The sequence below is a fragment of the Stegodyphus dumicola genome, chromosome 1, assembly GCF_044657685.1.
Source record: "Stegodyphus dumicola isolate Sdum_Otavi_A_Nest chromosome 1, ASM4465768v1".
Classification (NCBI taxonomy): Eukaryota; Metazoa; Arthropoda; class Arachnida; order Araneae; family Eresidae; genus Stegodyphus; species Stegodyphus dumicola.
In genome coordinates, this window is record NC_140768.1 from 188,236,673 (window position 1) to 188,252,545 (window position 15,873).

Below are 15,873 nucleotides of genomic sequence, written 5' to 3' on the forward strand. Positions count from 1 at the left end.
CAATTATGAAAACAGGTGAAAGCTAGACCGGCCAACACCTCCATACTACCACAGGTAACTAAGGTATCACTGAACCTAATTGACTGTTAGGCTACTGCCTCAACTTTAAGAGAGAACACACAGGGTAAAGACTCAGGTTCTTCTACCTCTCTTCCCCTATCACCAACTCCCTCGAGAGGGCTTTCGGCTCGCCGTGTATTTTGAGTAACCCCCTTGCTGCGTCGACACTATACACTTATAAACATTCTCTGGAATTCGAACCCAGGCCCACTGATACGACAGGCGCCCTAACCACTATACTGGCTAGTAAGATAGGATCCAAAGTACTGTAAGTGATCTAATGAGACATTCGTAATTTCGTCTTAATACGGCATGCACTTAAACAAATATACGACCATTGGCAGGGTCAAAATACCCAAATGCATGGATTTGGTTTTTAGGGAAAGACAGAAATCTTTCGTGAAAACCAAACCCTTGGATAGAATTTCCGATGTTTAAGTCAAGACACGCTCTCCAAATACATGTCGAAACTTCCTACAGTAAGTGTAACAAATATATTATACCTTATTTGGGAACGGATAACTTCTAGTCCCCGAAAGTACTAGTGGTATTGATACGAGAGATACTAATGTAAATAGCTCATCCAACATTAGTGACTTCCTCTGAGAAAGAGGACCTGCAGAACTTTCAAAATGTTTACTTATACTGAAAAACTTTGAAAAAATACTTCAAATTTATATTTAATTGTTCTCGGCTTACAGCCCTCGTATACAATGGTATTTTTTCCTCGCGTCACATTTTGCTAGATTTTTTTTTACTCGCCGCACATTTTGTTTGCTATAATTATATCGACACTGGTTCTGAGAGAAAAAGTGCTTGATTCCTTTCTCTCTCTGCCTTTGCATCTATCTTCTTTGTTACATTTTTTTTATGTACTCTAACACTGCTTCTAGTATTCTCTCTATTCTCATTAGCGATGCTTGGTGTGTTGTAAAAAGAATATTTTTTGCTATCATTCTTTGAAACAGTACAGTACTATTGTTGCGTGCGTACAGGTTCGTAATGGACTGAATAGACACAAAACCGATGATACCTTGATAAAATTTATTTTTTCAAATGAAACACTTTAGTTTCTGGAACTTTCCACGAAAATACTCGTACAGCTCCTCTCAGTATAACAAAGCACAATCAGTAGTTACACTTCAAACTACTAAGAACGCTAAACACAACGCAGTGCAAAGTGCATCTAAAGGTCGAAGCTCGTACGAAGATCTCTCAATAATCCGAAGTCAACCCTGAGCTAAAAACAGAGAATTGGTACTCTCTCCGCACTTATATAGTTTTATCCCCTGATCACCGAGAAATTTACAGCACCTTCGATTTCTCGAAATTACTGAAACGCATATACAATTCGAGTTACAGTTGCATATGGTTGGATACAGTTACAGTTATATAGCCATTTAGGTCAACTACAGTTGTACAGGAACTGACCCAAAAAGTCGCCAAATGGTCGTCAAAGCTTAGCGACTTTTTGATTCAGTCCCTGTACAACTGTAATTTGACGCTTGGCGACATTGGACTACGAAAATTAGTCGCCAAAACCATCAGTAGCTTGGTGATATCTCGCATATTTAGCGAGATAGCCATTCACCTCAATGTTAAATAGTGTAATAGTATTCCTATTTTTCTGGCAAAGCTTCGTTTCTAAAAGCCGTTCATGTTACATTACACAAAATTTGTAGCTCTATGTAGGGGCTTAAATTCAGCTAGAATTTCTTAGTTTTTGAGTAAAATAGTAATTAACACCGGATTCCTAAATAAGATGAAGTCCGATATGTTACTCTATAATTTAACCATTTGCTTTAATTTAATTTTTATATATCTCGTTATATTTTATTGAATTTTAATTATTAATTTTTATACATTTTATAACAATCTATTAAATTTCGATTATTAATTTTTATACATTTTATAACAATCTATTAAATTTCGATTATTAATTTTTATACATCTTATTACATTTTATTAAATTTTAATTATTAATATTTTATTTTTCTATTCCTTCTCAAATTCCTTTACGGTTTCCATATGGCTCGGCACTTCTAATTTAAAAATTAATCCTCAATTTTGTTCACTCGACAAATAGGCAGATTCTTTTCTCCTTTCTTCGATAACCCTCTATACATAAGGGGGAAATGTAACTAATAACTAAAGGGAAAAAAATCTCGTTTATACACAAATTTTTCTGGGTATGCTCACTTTTAGAAAAGTTTGGGTCACAAATATTCTTTCACTAAAGACATTCATAATAATATTTATTAATCTAATATTTAGGCAATCAATAAATAATTGACATGAAATCATTCTTAATCTAATTTCATTACTTTTAATTTCTGTGACTTTCATAACAAAATATTTAAAAGAAATAAAATTAATTAAAAAACGTCTATTTACAACAAATGCATAAAACAGTGAAATCTTCCTAAGCAAAATACCTCATATTTGTAGAAAATTAAGGCATTCTGTGATGTTCATGTCACCTTAGAGGATATACTATCTGATCTGCGTCATTGTTAAAAAGATTAGTAATTTTTGCTATCCTCATCTCCAAATAAATAATAAGCAGAACAAAAAAAAAAAAAAAAAAAAGAGAGAGAAATTACAACAAATGGTTGCGACAATCACATATATTCGCTCAGACCCGAAGATTATGGGAATCAAGGGCACCTGCAAATACGTTTAAAAACTAAATACGGCAGTTTAAACTCACGACATGTACATTGAAAAGCCGTCATGCTGATTGTGAGAATTAAAGGCAGATTGTTTGGAAAGTGGCAGTGTTTGTCGAAAGCGCGACTATTCACGTTTGCCATTCGAGGTTGGTAAATGCCCTTTCACAACAATTAGCTAAGGGAACGACAACGTATCTTCTTTAAAGAAATCTGATTTTTGATAACTCTAAATTCTACACCAGATCGCCTAAGTGTGAACAAGTTACTATCAGAGAAAGTAAACCTTTCATTCGTATACTCTTGCTTTAATTGTAATCCTCTAAGAGTAGACAAAATTTGCTAAATTTTAAATCTGGACTTGTTTGTAAGTTGACTGAAGTCAGGACGATAACTTGTCGACAATCTATAAGCAACTCTGAGCAAAGTATAATTAGTTGGATATATTTTTAAGAATGGTTAAATAGCAGAACATCAATTTGAGCCTTGCTGCTAGTACAAACAAAAGTATCATTTCCCATTTAGATCCACAAGAACAAATTTCCTAGATTTTAAATAACCATCTAATCATCCTATAATTCACAAGAATTATGTTTTTCCTTCATATAAATCATCAATCAAAGATGGCATCGGCCTGTCGCCTAAGTCTATACATAAGAAACACAACCCCAAGACTATATATTTAGATAACTCCCAAACCATGATATAATTCATCGGAATTATGCTTTTTCCTTCATAAAAATTCATAAAACCTTCATCGGGCACTGATCATAATGCATTTAGGAGAAATTACAAGAATCTAAACTCTACTTTAACAAAAGCAAATAGTACTCACAAGGTCCATCTGATAGCGTGGGTCCCTCAGGATAAATCCGAGGTGGTTGAGGAATAGAAAAATGTTCATTTTCTCCACTACTGCGCCAATCCCAATCTGTAGAACCATCTTCAGCATCCCGAAAGAAGTCTTCGTCATCGGAGAGTGATCCTCTACGACTGTGCGATTTCTTACGGCGGTGCTGCTGTTTCTTTTTATGGTGATCGTATTGCTGATCATCTTGCATCGCATGCAATGGACTGGAGAGTGGATTGATAGCATTGGACAAAACATTGCTGTCCACCTGTATGCTATTCAGCTCGTCAAAAATCAAGTCTGGATCATGCTGAAAGAGAAAGCCAATAATTATTTGTATGAACAGATTTCACAGACATTTATTAAAATTCAAGATTACTAAAGCCAAAAAACATTTTTAAATAATCTGATATCGTATTACTTTTCTGAAACTAAGCGATTATACTCTGCTACATTTCTAACATTTCACGTTTAAGTCCAGTTTGATAAGTCAGCGGGCTGACGATGGTTTTGGCGGCTAATTTTTGTCAGCAGATTTGGCGAAAAATCGCCAAAATCTGGTTAACACCAATGAGGTGTGGTGGTGTGGTGTATTTAATTATGGCAAAGCACACTAGGGCTATCTGCCTAAGGGGAGAGATGCCTTTGTGGAGGACTTTCTAAGGGAAAGTGGCTCGTATACACGTTACACATGGGGAAAACCACGAAAACACCCATGCAGCCAGCCCGTTCGTGGGATTCGAACCTCGGACCGAACTACCAGTGTTCAGCGACTTTACCGATCGGCCGCTGGTGGGCCTTAACACCAATAAGAGTTTCTCTTAAAAGTACGAACTTCCGTTGCGCATGCGTATGCAAAAATACACGAAAAACATGGATGACCGATAAATGATCCTGTAGCATTGTAACTAATGCTTGCATATGTAAATAAAGAAATTTTGGAAGATCTTAAATGAACTATATGCAGCATATTGTTAAAAACGAAAGATACCATATTCAGATATAATCATACCGCGTTGGAAACACCTTTTATAAATTAATGCCGCATATATTCACAATAATGACCAGTTTAACTCATTATTACGGGAGTACGGGATTGAATGCATACAGAACCGATGACAGCTTGGTAAAATTTATTTTTTCTAAAAGACACACTTTACCGTTTTGGTACTTTTCACAAAAGTACGCGTACAGCTCTTCTCAGTATGACAGAGCAGAGTCATCTCTAAGTACCCCGAATACAACTCTGAACTAAAAACTGAGAGCTGATGCCCTCTCCGGTCTTATATAGTTTTCCCTCGTCCGCCGTTAAATTTCCAGTACCTAAATTTCTGGGAGACATATACATCTACAGTTATTACATATAGGACCGAATACAGTTACTGTTATACAGGGGGATCAGACCAATTACAGTTATACAGGGGGATCAGACCAATTACAGTTATACGGAGGGATCAGACCAATTACAGTTATTCGGAGGAATCAGACCAATTACAGTTATACGGGAATCGGACGAAAAAAATCGACAAATGGTCACCAAGTTAGACGAATTTTGGCGATCTCTCTCCGAATCTGATGACATAAATTAGTCGCCAAAATTATCGTCAGCTTGGCGCTATGTCGCCATTTACCTCAATGACAAATGTTGCGAATTTTGGCGATCTCTCTCCAAATCTGATGACAAAAAGTAGTCGCCAAAAACCATAGTCAGCTTGGCGCTATATCGCCGTTTACCTCAATGTTAAATGGACCTACCATTTTAATCTTATATTTCCTGTGGAACTTCGCTCTCTTGAGGCATTTCATGTTACATTATTCGCAAAATACTATGCTTCAAACATAATGCCACTAAAATTATTTACATATATACAAAATTCGTAATAATATTATAAATTAAATATACTTAAATTATATAGGATAAAATAAAGTAAGCTAAAGGACACCAGTGACCCTCGGGTTGACGGTAATCGCAATGGAGCGAGCAGTAAATTTAGGCAGATTACTACGGTATGATTAAATCGAAAGATATTGGTCACCATCACTACCACTGTTAAGTCAGCCCAATGGCTGACGGTTACTGGTGTCGGGCACAGTAAAAAATGTAACTTTAGATAGAGTATTAAAATGAAATTAAACCAAAAGATACTAGTGCTCCTAATAGCCAATCACTGCTGTTGCCCACGGCAAAATTTAGTGTATTGCCAACTCTTGCTAAACAATCTTTCCTCCGTGTGTTTACAAACATCTGTATTCTGGGAGCTTCGTCTTTGAAACGGGAAAGTATCGTAAACCGGGTTCCTATTTAAGATCCCACTGGTTCAGCGCATTGGACGATAAAGTGGTTTCAAATATTAGCATGGTTTTGCTTAATGATTTCACGCATGCTTATTCTGCTCATAAGGAAGACCTCTCCAAAATCGGGATGAGGCCAGAAACGGTAAAAGATAAGTAAAATGTTTTTAGTCATTACAGTGGGTTTTTCTTTGTTAAATCTGCTCATTGCATGTTAAGGACTGGTGTGGGCCAGATTGAATTGGATTACTGAGATAAAGCACGCTGTATCTATCTAATGTTATCAGCCTAAGGGAAGTGATGCATTTGCTGAAAATCTTTTAAAGGCAAATTGACTAGTATTAACTTCATATACGGGAAAAACAACAAACTTCCATACAGCCAGCCCATTCGTGGGAGTTTGAACCCAGGTCAAACTGTAAGTACTCAGCTGTATTGTCTCTTGACCACTAGCGGGTCAGGCCTCATTAGGGCTTGAAACAAATGAGCGAAACCCCACAGTTGCATTTATGTCTAGTGGACAGTGCAAATTTAAGTTAGATCCCTACGCACATGAATGATAAATTTACAGGTACGTAACCATAATCAAGGTTCATAGCCACATTTTAGTTAAAAAAATAAGCACCTATAAGCACTTTTCAAGAACATTTTAAGAAAAAAATAAGCACCTGTCTAATTACATTATACACAACTGCATAACCTTAAAAATTAGACTTGTAATTAAAAATATAAGAAACGCAGTATTTATTAAGAAAGAATAAGCATTACCTCAACCATGGAAAATAATTACTTTTTTTTTTTTTTCTAAATTTTAAATAATAGTTCAATTTACAGAACTAGTTTACAATGAGAGGGGAAAAAAAAACTATGCAGAACTAAACTATATTACAAGATTTAATGATGAAATTTCAGTTCAAAATAGAGAAAAAAATAATAATAAGCCATATTTATTGTATTCACTTGGAACCTAATAATAAATACAATTTTATTTTTCCACTCATATTGATATTTAAATAATTTAAATCTAAATTCTAAACATTTTCTAAATTTTCATTGTATATCAGTTTTCTCTTAACAGATATTGCAAGCAAAGTAATTTAAGTAAAAAAGAGGAACATTTCTGAAATCAGAAGACAGAAATTTGCTTCATGCAGTCATCCTTTAACAGTAAAATCTTAACTAACCCGCATACTTGGAAATTGGCGAATATTCGGACAGTCGAGCGTAACTTGAAAAAGAGGAGCGGAGGGGGAGGGTAGACTGTAGCCGCTCTTTAAATTTTTCCGCTAAATAAATGCTTTTGACATTTCGATATGCGCATCATATAAAAATAAACCAATGGAACTGAAAAATATTCTGCTTAGCAGGCACAGTAAAACTCTTTTAAGTGTTCGTAAACAAATCTCGGACAAAACATCAAAATTAATTATCTCTGCAAAATATTGCAAGCGTTATTGCGCAATACGTGCGCCGTAATTCTTCCCTACGTGATATTACGCAATCGGAATCAACAGCTGCCAGTATTGGGAGAATAAAGAACTAAATAACTGGGGTGTTTTTCATTCTAATTTTCAACAGACGGCGTTAAATTTCCAGAATAGAATCATTCTTCGCTTGGGTTGGTAGACCGCAGAACTTTTAGTCCTATTCAATCCAGATTGGAAAGTGACAAAAAAAAAAAAAAAAAAAAAGTCCGTTGCTTGTTTTGCAGCGAACTGTAACAGTTTCAATATTCGAGATTTTGCGGAGAAAGGGGAGAACCTCCCAATCTTCGTACTGTATAATGTATTGGCCAAAAAAACAAAATTATTTTGACTATTCGATTACTTTCCCTTTATTTATTACTTTCGCATTTCTTTGACCAATAGAACGACGGGCACCTGTCTGTATTCTTCGTGCACACCAAAGGTTATGTTAATGCAGAGAAAGGGGAAAAGCTATTTCCGGGAGTATGATTCACCATCTGACATTCCATATTAGGAAGAAAAGTTGTTTATTTAGTTTCGGCTTTGGTACCGGGAAAAATAGCGCGTTCATTAAAAAAAAAAGCACTAAAAGCAAAAAATAAGCACTAAAAACAAAAAAATAAGGGCTTTAAAGAAAAAGTAAGCACCTATAAGAGACTTTATATTTTATTTTCAAATATAAGGACTTATAAGCACTTATAAGGACCGCTACGAACCCTGATAATGTAAAATGCTTCAGAAATTACGGAAAGACTCTTTTAAGCATGTTTTTGACAACAGTAAGGTTTACAGTAAAATCCTACGTAGCGAAAATTGTAAAGTAAACCAAGACTGAATATGTAAGCTCAAAAACATTTTTCTTTCTCCCTGATCTGATTATCGAAATTTTTTATTCAAACGTAAATACATGTTTTACAGATGGACATTTAAATACCTACATTCTCTGACTGATTATGCCGATTTACATTTGTACTGTGGTATACGATTTCTCTAAAACTGACTAAATTACCAAAAATACGGAAATCAATAATTCTCAATGAATTATTTAAAAAAAAAACTTTGCAATACATTTAAGTAACTAATCTGTTATTTTATGAATCCAATTAAATCTTCGCAATTTTGTAAAAAACACAAGTTTTTTTTTAAGCTATTTAAGATAGAGGAAGAAAAGTAGTCAAACAAATTAACACAAGATTTCCCGTATAAAAATATTTTGTAATTACAGAGTCATTTTGGTACCATTTAAACAAATGCGTTAGAAGTGGAAACTTTGAAAGTTATTTTATTATAATGGTATCTGGAACAAAATTTTTGCCGAAAGTGATATGGTCAGAAAGAAACTATTATAATAGATTTATTAGATCATAGCAAAGCACACTAAAGTTGTGTGTTTATAACCAAGGAATATCTTCGTGGACTTTTTAAGAGGAACATAGTTTCAAATTGGGTCCTTTGCTTATTTCAGTAAAATCTTAAAATTAACTCCTAGCTAACTTTTAATAATATAATTTTCTTGAAAGATTGCACACATACTTATTAACGATGAAAATATATCCTGTAGCAACTTTTCCAAAATTCGATACAGATGTTTTACAAATTTTTCGCACTAGAAATTAGTGATACGAAACGAATAGAGATAAATTATTCATTTAAATATCTAGTGAATCCATATCAGAAAGATTAATCCATGTTTTCGAAACTAATAATAATAATAATAATAATAATAATAATAATAATAATTAAAAAAACAGGAGCTTTTGAGAAATTTCTTTATAACTTTTATTTGATAAAACAGTAATACATATTTGCGGCCTGATTTTCCTGCGCAAAAGTAGAAATATTAATTAGTATTTAAGCTTCTTATTTTATTTTTGGGTAAAATATGCGCATATTTTACCACCCAAAAATAAATAAAGAAAAATTAATAAATGCACGAAAATCGTGTTTTATAGTTTTAGTTTAATGCATTTAAAATTTATGACATTATAGTATCCGCCGCTTATTAAAATCACTTCCGTTGCAAACACATTTGAATTTATTCAGTAGCTGAGTAAATGGACGGTGATTTGTGCATTGCAAATCGGGATATCAGTTTTAAACTTTCGAGTAAAATATTCACTAATAATTAATTCAGTAATAAGTTCTAAAATAATAATAAAAAATGAATGCTAAAATTAAACTAAGTAATTTTCAAATTAATTTTAATTCTTATAAAAACATTTTTGTAATTACGCTCTTGATAAAATGTTACATCTTACAAACAGCTATTCTACTTGTATTTATTTGACATTTTTCAACAAAAGCTTCCGAATTCTATTTACAGCTCTGTAAAACTGCTGGTAGCCTTTTCCGATCAGCACCTTTCACTTGAGCGCTTTTCTTAGAATTTGCAGTGCTTTTTTAGATACGATTGGCGCTGGCATATCATCGCTATTTTTCAAGTCAGCTTCTACACACTTTGTCTCAATATGTTTTGCGCACTGATGCATATTATAAAAATCATGTCTCTTCAGTTTCATGGTCTCATGATCATTATTCGGGCAACGAGCGGCTATGTTATTATGACTTATATCAAGTATCTGACATCTGAAGAAGTTCGTGAATTTTATCGTGAAGAAGAGCGCAGAACTGCGTCTATCGTTAGTATGGACTTTCAAATGGAACAGATTTTAAATGTCTCTCGTCCCTTTTCCCTACAACAAAACCTTTCCAAAGGACTTTGGGCTCATCGCTTGAGTGCCTCATGCAGGAAAGACTCTGTTCACAAACATGTAAGCCCTCTATAGTATTCGGGTCTTAGCCCAAGCCAGTATATCTAATCACTACACTAATCAGAGTGACTTAGTTATTTGCCAGTCGATGCAGAAATCGCTGTAGGCATCAATCATTTGCAGTACGGCCGGTTACTAATGCAATTTTGCGAATGTAACTTGTTGTTGCGTGTTCAACGCGATCATGATTATTGACATAAACGTATGATTCATTTGAAATGGAAAGACCAAGCTTCAAATTTATACCATTTACTACTCCACTCTGTAGTTATAAAGCAGTGCATTACATTTTCTTCAGACGTTTAGCCATACTTCTGATACACTTTGTCCCAACATGTTTAAATTTGCTTCCCAACTTCTTCAAAGACCAAACGTCTTAACGCTTCTTTCGGGTTCTTCCAAAGGCTCTTTAGTATTGCTGAATTACGAATACCTTGGTCTGATTATAAAATCCAAAATTCTTCACGATTTTGTTCTTCTACATGGATAATTCTACGCTTTCTTTTGTTCTAGGCCTTTGTACATCAAATTATTTCAAGAATACCAGTTGCTACAATCTCTTACCTGTAGAATTCACATACTATATTCCATCAGCAATAAATGTTTTTCAGCTACAAATTCACGTTAAGATTTTAACTGCATTCCAAGTCTTGGTAACGGTATTCATTCCATCAAAAACCCTCAATTTCTTCCAAAAAATTAAGACTTTTATTTTATTCAAGTAGCAGTGTGAAAAAATGTTCGAGGACGAATCATGGAAAACTATAAGATCAGTATATTTTTCAATGCCAGCATATGCAATATAACGTTTCATCGTATGTTTTCACTTCAATACATGACTAAAGAGCTCTTACATTACCAAGAAATGGCCAATAAAAGTCCTTCAGCTAAACAAATGACAAGAATCTCCTCGAATTTATGGTGAGACTTCATGAAATTTTGTGATATGTGTGCTATGCCAAGTTGAATAAAAATGTTTTTATTTGATTTTATCACTCAAAAATATCCCACATAAAATTAATCACCTACAATATGTGCATCATTAACAGCACGACTGACGTTATCGGAATATTCTTCAGTCTATACTCAAGGAAGAACATCTGGGTGCATCGATAGCAATTGTTTTTGTGATTCACTCCTTGAGGTGATAAAGATTATTCTTTCACTGGAAACTGCATTTTTGACAAAAAGGCCCTTAGAGTAAGAAGTCTAGTGAAATAATATCAAGACTTCCTGCTGCTCATGAGAAAAATCAATTTCTGCCAGTTTACCGTCTTGGAAATCGGTTGTTCATCTTGCCTTAAATCAGGGTTTAATTTCTAAAATTAGAAGTGCCCGAGCCCTATGGGAAGACCGTCAGCAAAGAGGAGCAAAAGTAAACAAATAAAATGACTAATTAAAAGCATTGATAGTTTAGAAAACTAAATAGTTAATTATTACCAAATTAAGTAATAATTATTTAATTAATAATTATTATTTAATTAAATTAAAAATTAATTCAGTATTTATTTAAATAATTAAAATAAAAAGTAAAGAGATAAACTAAAATTTAATAAGCAATTTTTAATATAATTTTATTGCAAGAAAATAAAATTTTCGAGATCAAATTTCTACTGAAATTGTTGTTCAGTTACACAAAAGAAGTGCCAGAGCCTTCTTATTTAGGGCTCCGGCTAGAATTATGATTTATCCCGAAACATAAAAAGTACCGGAGCGGGCTCCGGCGCTCCTCCATTTAAGTTCTGCCTCCAGCATGATTCCTAAAGTGAAGCATGATTCCTTTTTGAAAGAAGCAACTCAGCATGATTCTTTTCTTCAGTTTGAGGGAACAAAATGATCTATCACATTTCCAAAATTCACAGATGTTGATATTAGTTTTCGCAAATTAAAAAGTACTTAAAAATTTAGTTGCTCATTAGCCTTCACCAGATATTGACCACAGGAGAACTTCAAACGTGAACTTCATGTACCATACGCAAGTTTTCAGAGTCAGGAATTCGGCAACTGTGTGATTCACCTAGCCATTTACACAGACCGTGACATCATACGAGAAGATATTTTCAAGCATTCTGTTCATTTTCAAATCTTCTATAGTATACTAAAAACGTAGGTAATCCAATGAATGATCCTTATGCTGCAGTTCAACTGTGCAATAAAAATCATTTTGTCATCAAATGTTTTTGAGAAACGGAATTAACCGTCATAATAACATGAATCTCGAAACAAAGAGAGTTCTTACAAGGTTCATACCGTTATGATGATTAAATGACATTAGAATACTCTCGACGATGATTTCTGCATTAGACAGAAGAACTTTAAATCCTAAGTTGCTAAACGCTTCAAAATTAAATCCATTTCTAATATTTTTTACGATTGAAACTTTTTGGGATAAAAACGAAAGGTTGTGCCAAGTGAGTTATTTTTACCATCGTCCAGGTGCGCCTTTATTTATTTGTTTCCTGCAAAAGTTCTAGATTTAGCTTTTTTAATTTGCTCAAAATATTGAGGTAGCGGATGAACTCAAAACGTATTCCACTACAAATTTTAAGCACTATTCTTTTTATATAGTTGATGGAGTGTCAAAGTTCCGAGATGGCGATACACAAACATCAAGGCAACATTACAAACAATGAATTTTGTGACAAAACGGTACGACGGAGTTATGAAAAAAAGTACTGCGTCTTTCTAACAATTTAGGTATGCAGTATTCTTCAAGCACAAACTCTTTAACTTCAGTACTGTCTACGGACTGTAACCATCATGATGGGGTATGTCTGGATATTCATTGTTTACCATTCGTAAGCGTTGCGTTATTATATGTATGCCAGCAGAACTTTTGGCGTTAAATTATTTGTTAAATCATGTCTGTAATTATATGATCAATAAAACTGCAGTTATATCTGTTATTGTATTACTTGCAAAAAGTGTTATCTATAGCAAGTTCAGTTGAAATTTTATGAAATGAATCTACTTTTAAAGAGGTTATTTTTATTCACAAAGCGCTAACGATGCAAAATTCAAAGGCCGGGTAAGGAATTTTGTGGACACAGTTATACATATTAAAATTTTACATTTATTGCATAGTTGCAGAATTAAATATTTCGCATTCTAATTTAGCGTTAACTTATATAATGCGGCACCATAAATAAACAAATTCTTTAAGATTTTGAGATAAATAACTTATTAAATTTTTTCTAACGTTATGAAATCCAGTCGTCTGGAGTTTATGATATGCGTCGTTCAACATAATAGGTGTGGTGTCTGGTGTATTTAATTATGGCAAAGCACACTAGGGCTATCTGCCTAAGAGGAGGGATGCCTTTCGTGGAGGACTTTCTAAGGGAAACTGGCTCGTATACACGTTACACATGGGGAAAACCACGAAGGCGCCCATGCAGCCAGCCCGTTCGCGGGATTCGAACCTCGGACCGAACTACCAGTGTTCAGCGACTTTACCGCTCGGCCACTGGTGGGTCCCAACATAATAGGTCAAGAAACGAAAGCGTCATCAAGAAACTGACGGTCGGTAAATCTATTGAATGTACACTGCGGGGGGGGGGGGGGAAGAAAGTTCTATATCTCTCGTTCTACTGGGCCGTTTGACTTAATTCAACTTGCTTTTTTTATGTCTCGAAAGCGCAACTTAGCATATATATTAGATTTATATAGTATAGTATCATTCTAACATTGGTATTTTGACACAAAATCAGACATTTTCTGAAATGACATCCCAATTTTTTTTTCCACATTTCGATTCTCCGAATAAAATTATCCCAAACTGCCAAGTTTTGTAAAAATCGCACCAGCAGGTTTTAAACAATTAGCTTTCAAAGTTTTAGCTCTTCAGTCTTAACTGTATAGCTTAATATTTATTAATATCTCTTTTTACTTCCTTGTACGAAGTAAAAAGGAAGTATTGTAATCGCGAAAAGTTTCAGGCAGCATATTTCAGCGAAAATATCCATTTTGACCTCTATCGAATGCAATTTAACGATGTTTTTGCGTGATATCTGTACGTAGGGACAGAATAAAATAAACTTTTCCTCCAAAAAAATTATAAAACTGCTTTAAAATGACTTCTGAAGAGAATTTTTCGTGGCGTCTGTACGAAGGTACGTACGTATCTCGCATAACTCAAAAACGAATAGCCTCAGAGCGTTGAAATTTTGTATATAGGACTGCTATAACATGTAGATGTGCACATCGTATTTTGGTTGCAATCGGCCGCGCCAAACGTATATAAATATATTTATATATATATATATATATATATATATATATATATATATATATATCCACTCTGTTACCCGGCTCAGTGATCTCAGTTTCTTTACTCTTATATGTTTATAAATTGTACATTTTTTGCTTTAAAAATGATTGAATTATGTTGTTCTTATCTTCCGGTTTTATGCCTTCAGTAAATCTGTATGCAATATTGTTAGAATTATCAACAATTTTAAAGTTGTTTAAGTGCCGCAAAGCCTAATAATGTTTTTGATGGCGGCCATTGCTTGTTTACATTTGAAACAGAACGATAGTGGATTTGTAACGAATCTAGAGAAACATAGCTTCGAAGCAACAAAGATAACGCTTTCATTTATTATTGAGAATTAAATCATGCTTAATCCTGTCTGGACTTTTTTTCGAGGAAATAAGTCTTTAATATTTACTTCGTAATTTTTAATACAGATATTTTGAGTTTTTATGTATTTTTGCCCTGTCGCGAAGTGAGAACTGAATTAATTGAATGAGAAATACTCAATCGTCTGTGAAAAACTGTTTCTTTTTTGTTTTGTTTGCTTAATTTCTTTTATACATCGTTCTAGCTTTATAGTATTTATAGTATTTATAGTATTTATAGTATTTGAATAGAACGTGTGGCAACGATTAGATAATTCTTCAAATGATATAAATTTTTTGCATTCTGAGTTGTAATATGAACGCAATATAATACTGTTAAGTGAACCTAGCGCCAGAGTGTCGCTATGGTAAATAAATAGAGTGAATTTTAAAGAATGCATTTATTTAATTGTGGTTTATGCGCTGTCGTCGAAATACATTTAATTCAGTCCAATAAGTTTAAATGAAATGCAAGAAAAAATGCGTATAATTTAATATTCCGTACAAGGAAGTCATGTGGTGTTACACATCAAATTTTTGTTATTAAACTTACTTGATTCTTTCTTCCAGAATTCGAAATTTAGGCTTAATACAAATATAACTCGCACATTTTTTATGATTAATTAGTCCAAAGGGGTTTTGTCCCTGAGGGTCTATTGTTTCCTTTTGCGATTTTGTGTCGAATCGCTCTGAATGTCCATTTCAATTTTGAAACTGTTGCCACCAAATATTATCGCTCTGTTTTCTACTTGAAGAAATTAAATAATGAGGAATCTGCATAAATGTACGTATGTTTCTCGCACTGTGATAAAACAACGGCACCCAGAGCCAGCCAATTTTGAATGACGTAATACTTCTACGAATATGGGCATGTGGAAGCCGGAATTTGTTTTATTATGTATTTCATATTTTGTAAAACTTTAACGAATTTTTGATTAACAAAAATCAAGGATTTCAAAGAGAGCAATGGCAACGCCGTACAGGAAAAAAACATTTTTATCTCCAGCGCATGAGACTGTGTATGGGAAATTCTAAAGATATGCTTACCTTAAAATTATTTTGCGATATTGCTCTTGAACTGATTTTACGGTTTAAATGCTAAGAACATGATATTTAATAAATAAAGGTAACACACAAAGTGTTAA

The 15,873-nt window shown here is 33.8% G+C and overlaps 1 protein-coding gene across 25 annotated transcripts in view; it reads right to left on the reverse strand.

Moving 5' to 3' along the window:
• The window catches only part of trol (terribly reduced optic lobes), a 743,500-nt gene that overhangs the window by 475,782 nt on the left and 251,845 nt on the right, over positions 1 to 15,873 (reverse strand). For all 25 annotated transcript variants that reach the window (XM_085823935.1, XM_085823887.1, XM_085823928.1 and 22 more), the window contains exon 2: positions 3,565 to 3,889. In XM_085823935.1, coding sequence (XP_085680061.1) covers positions 3,565 to 3,889 — 325 coding nt within the window. The remainder of the gene's footprint in view (positions 1 to 3,564; positions 3,890 to 15,873) is intronic.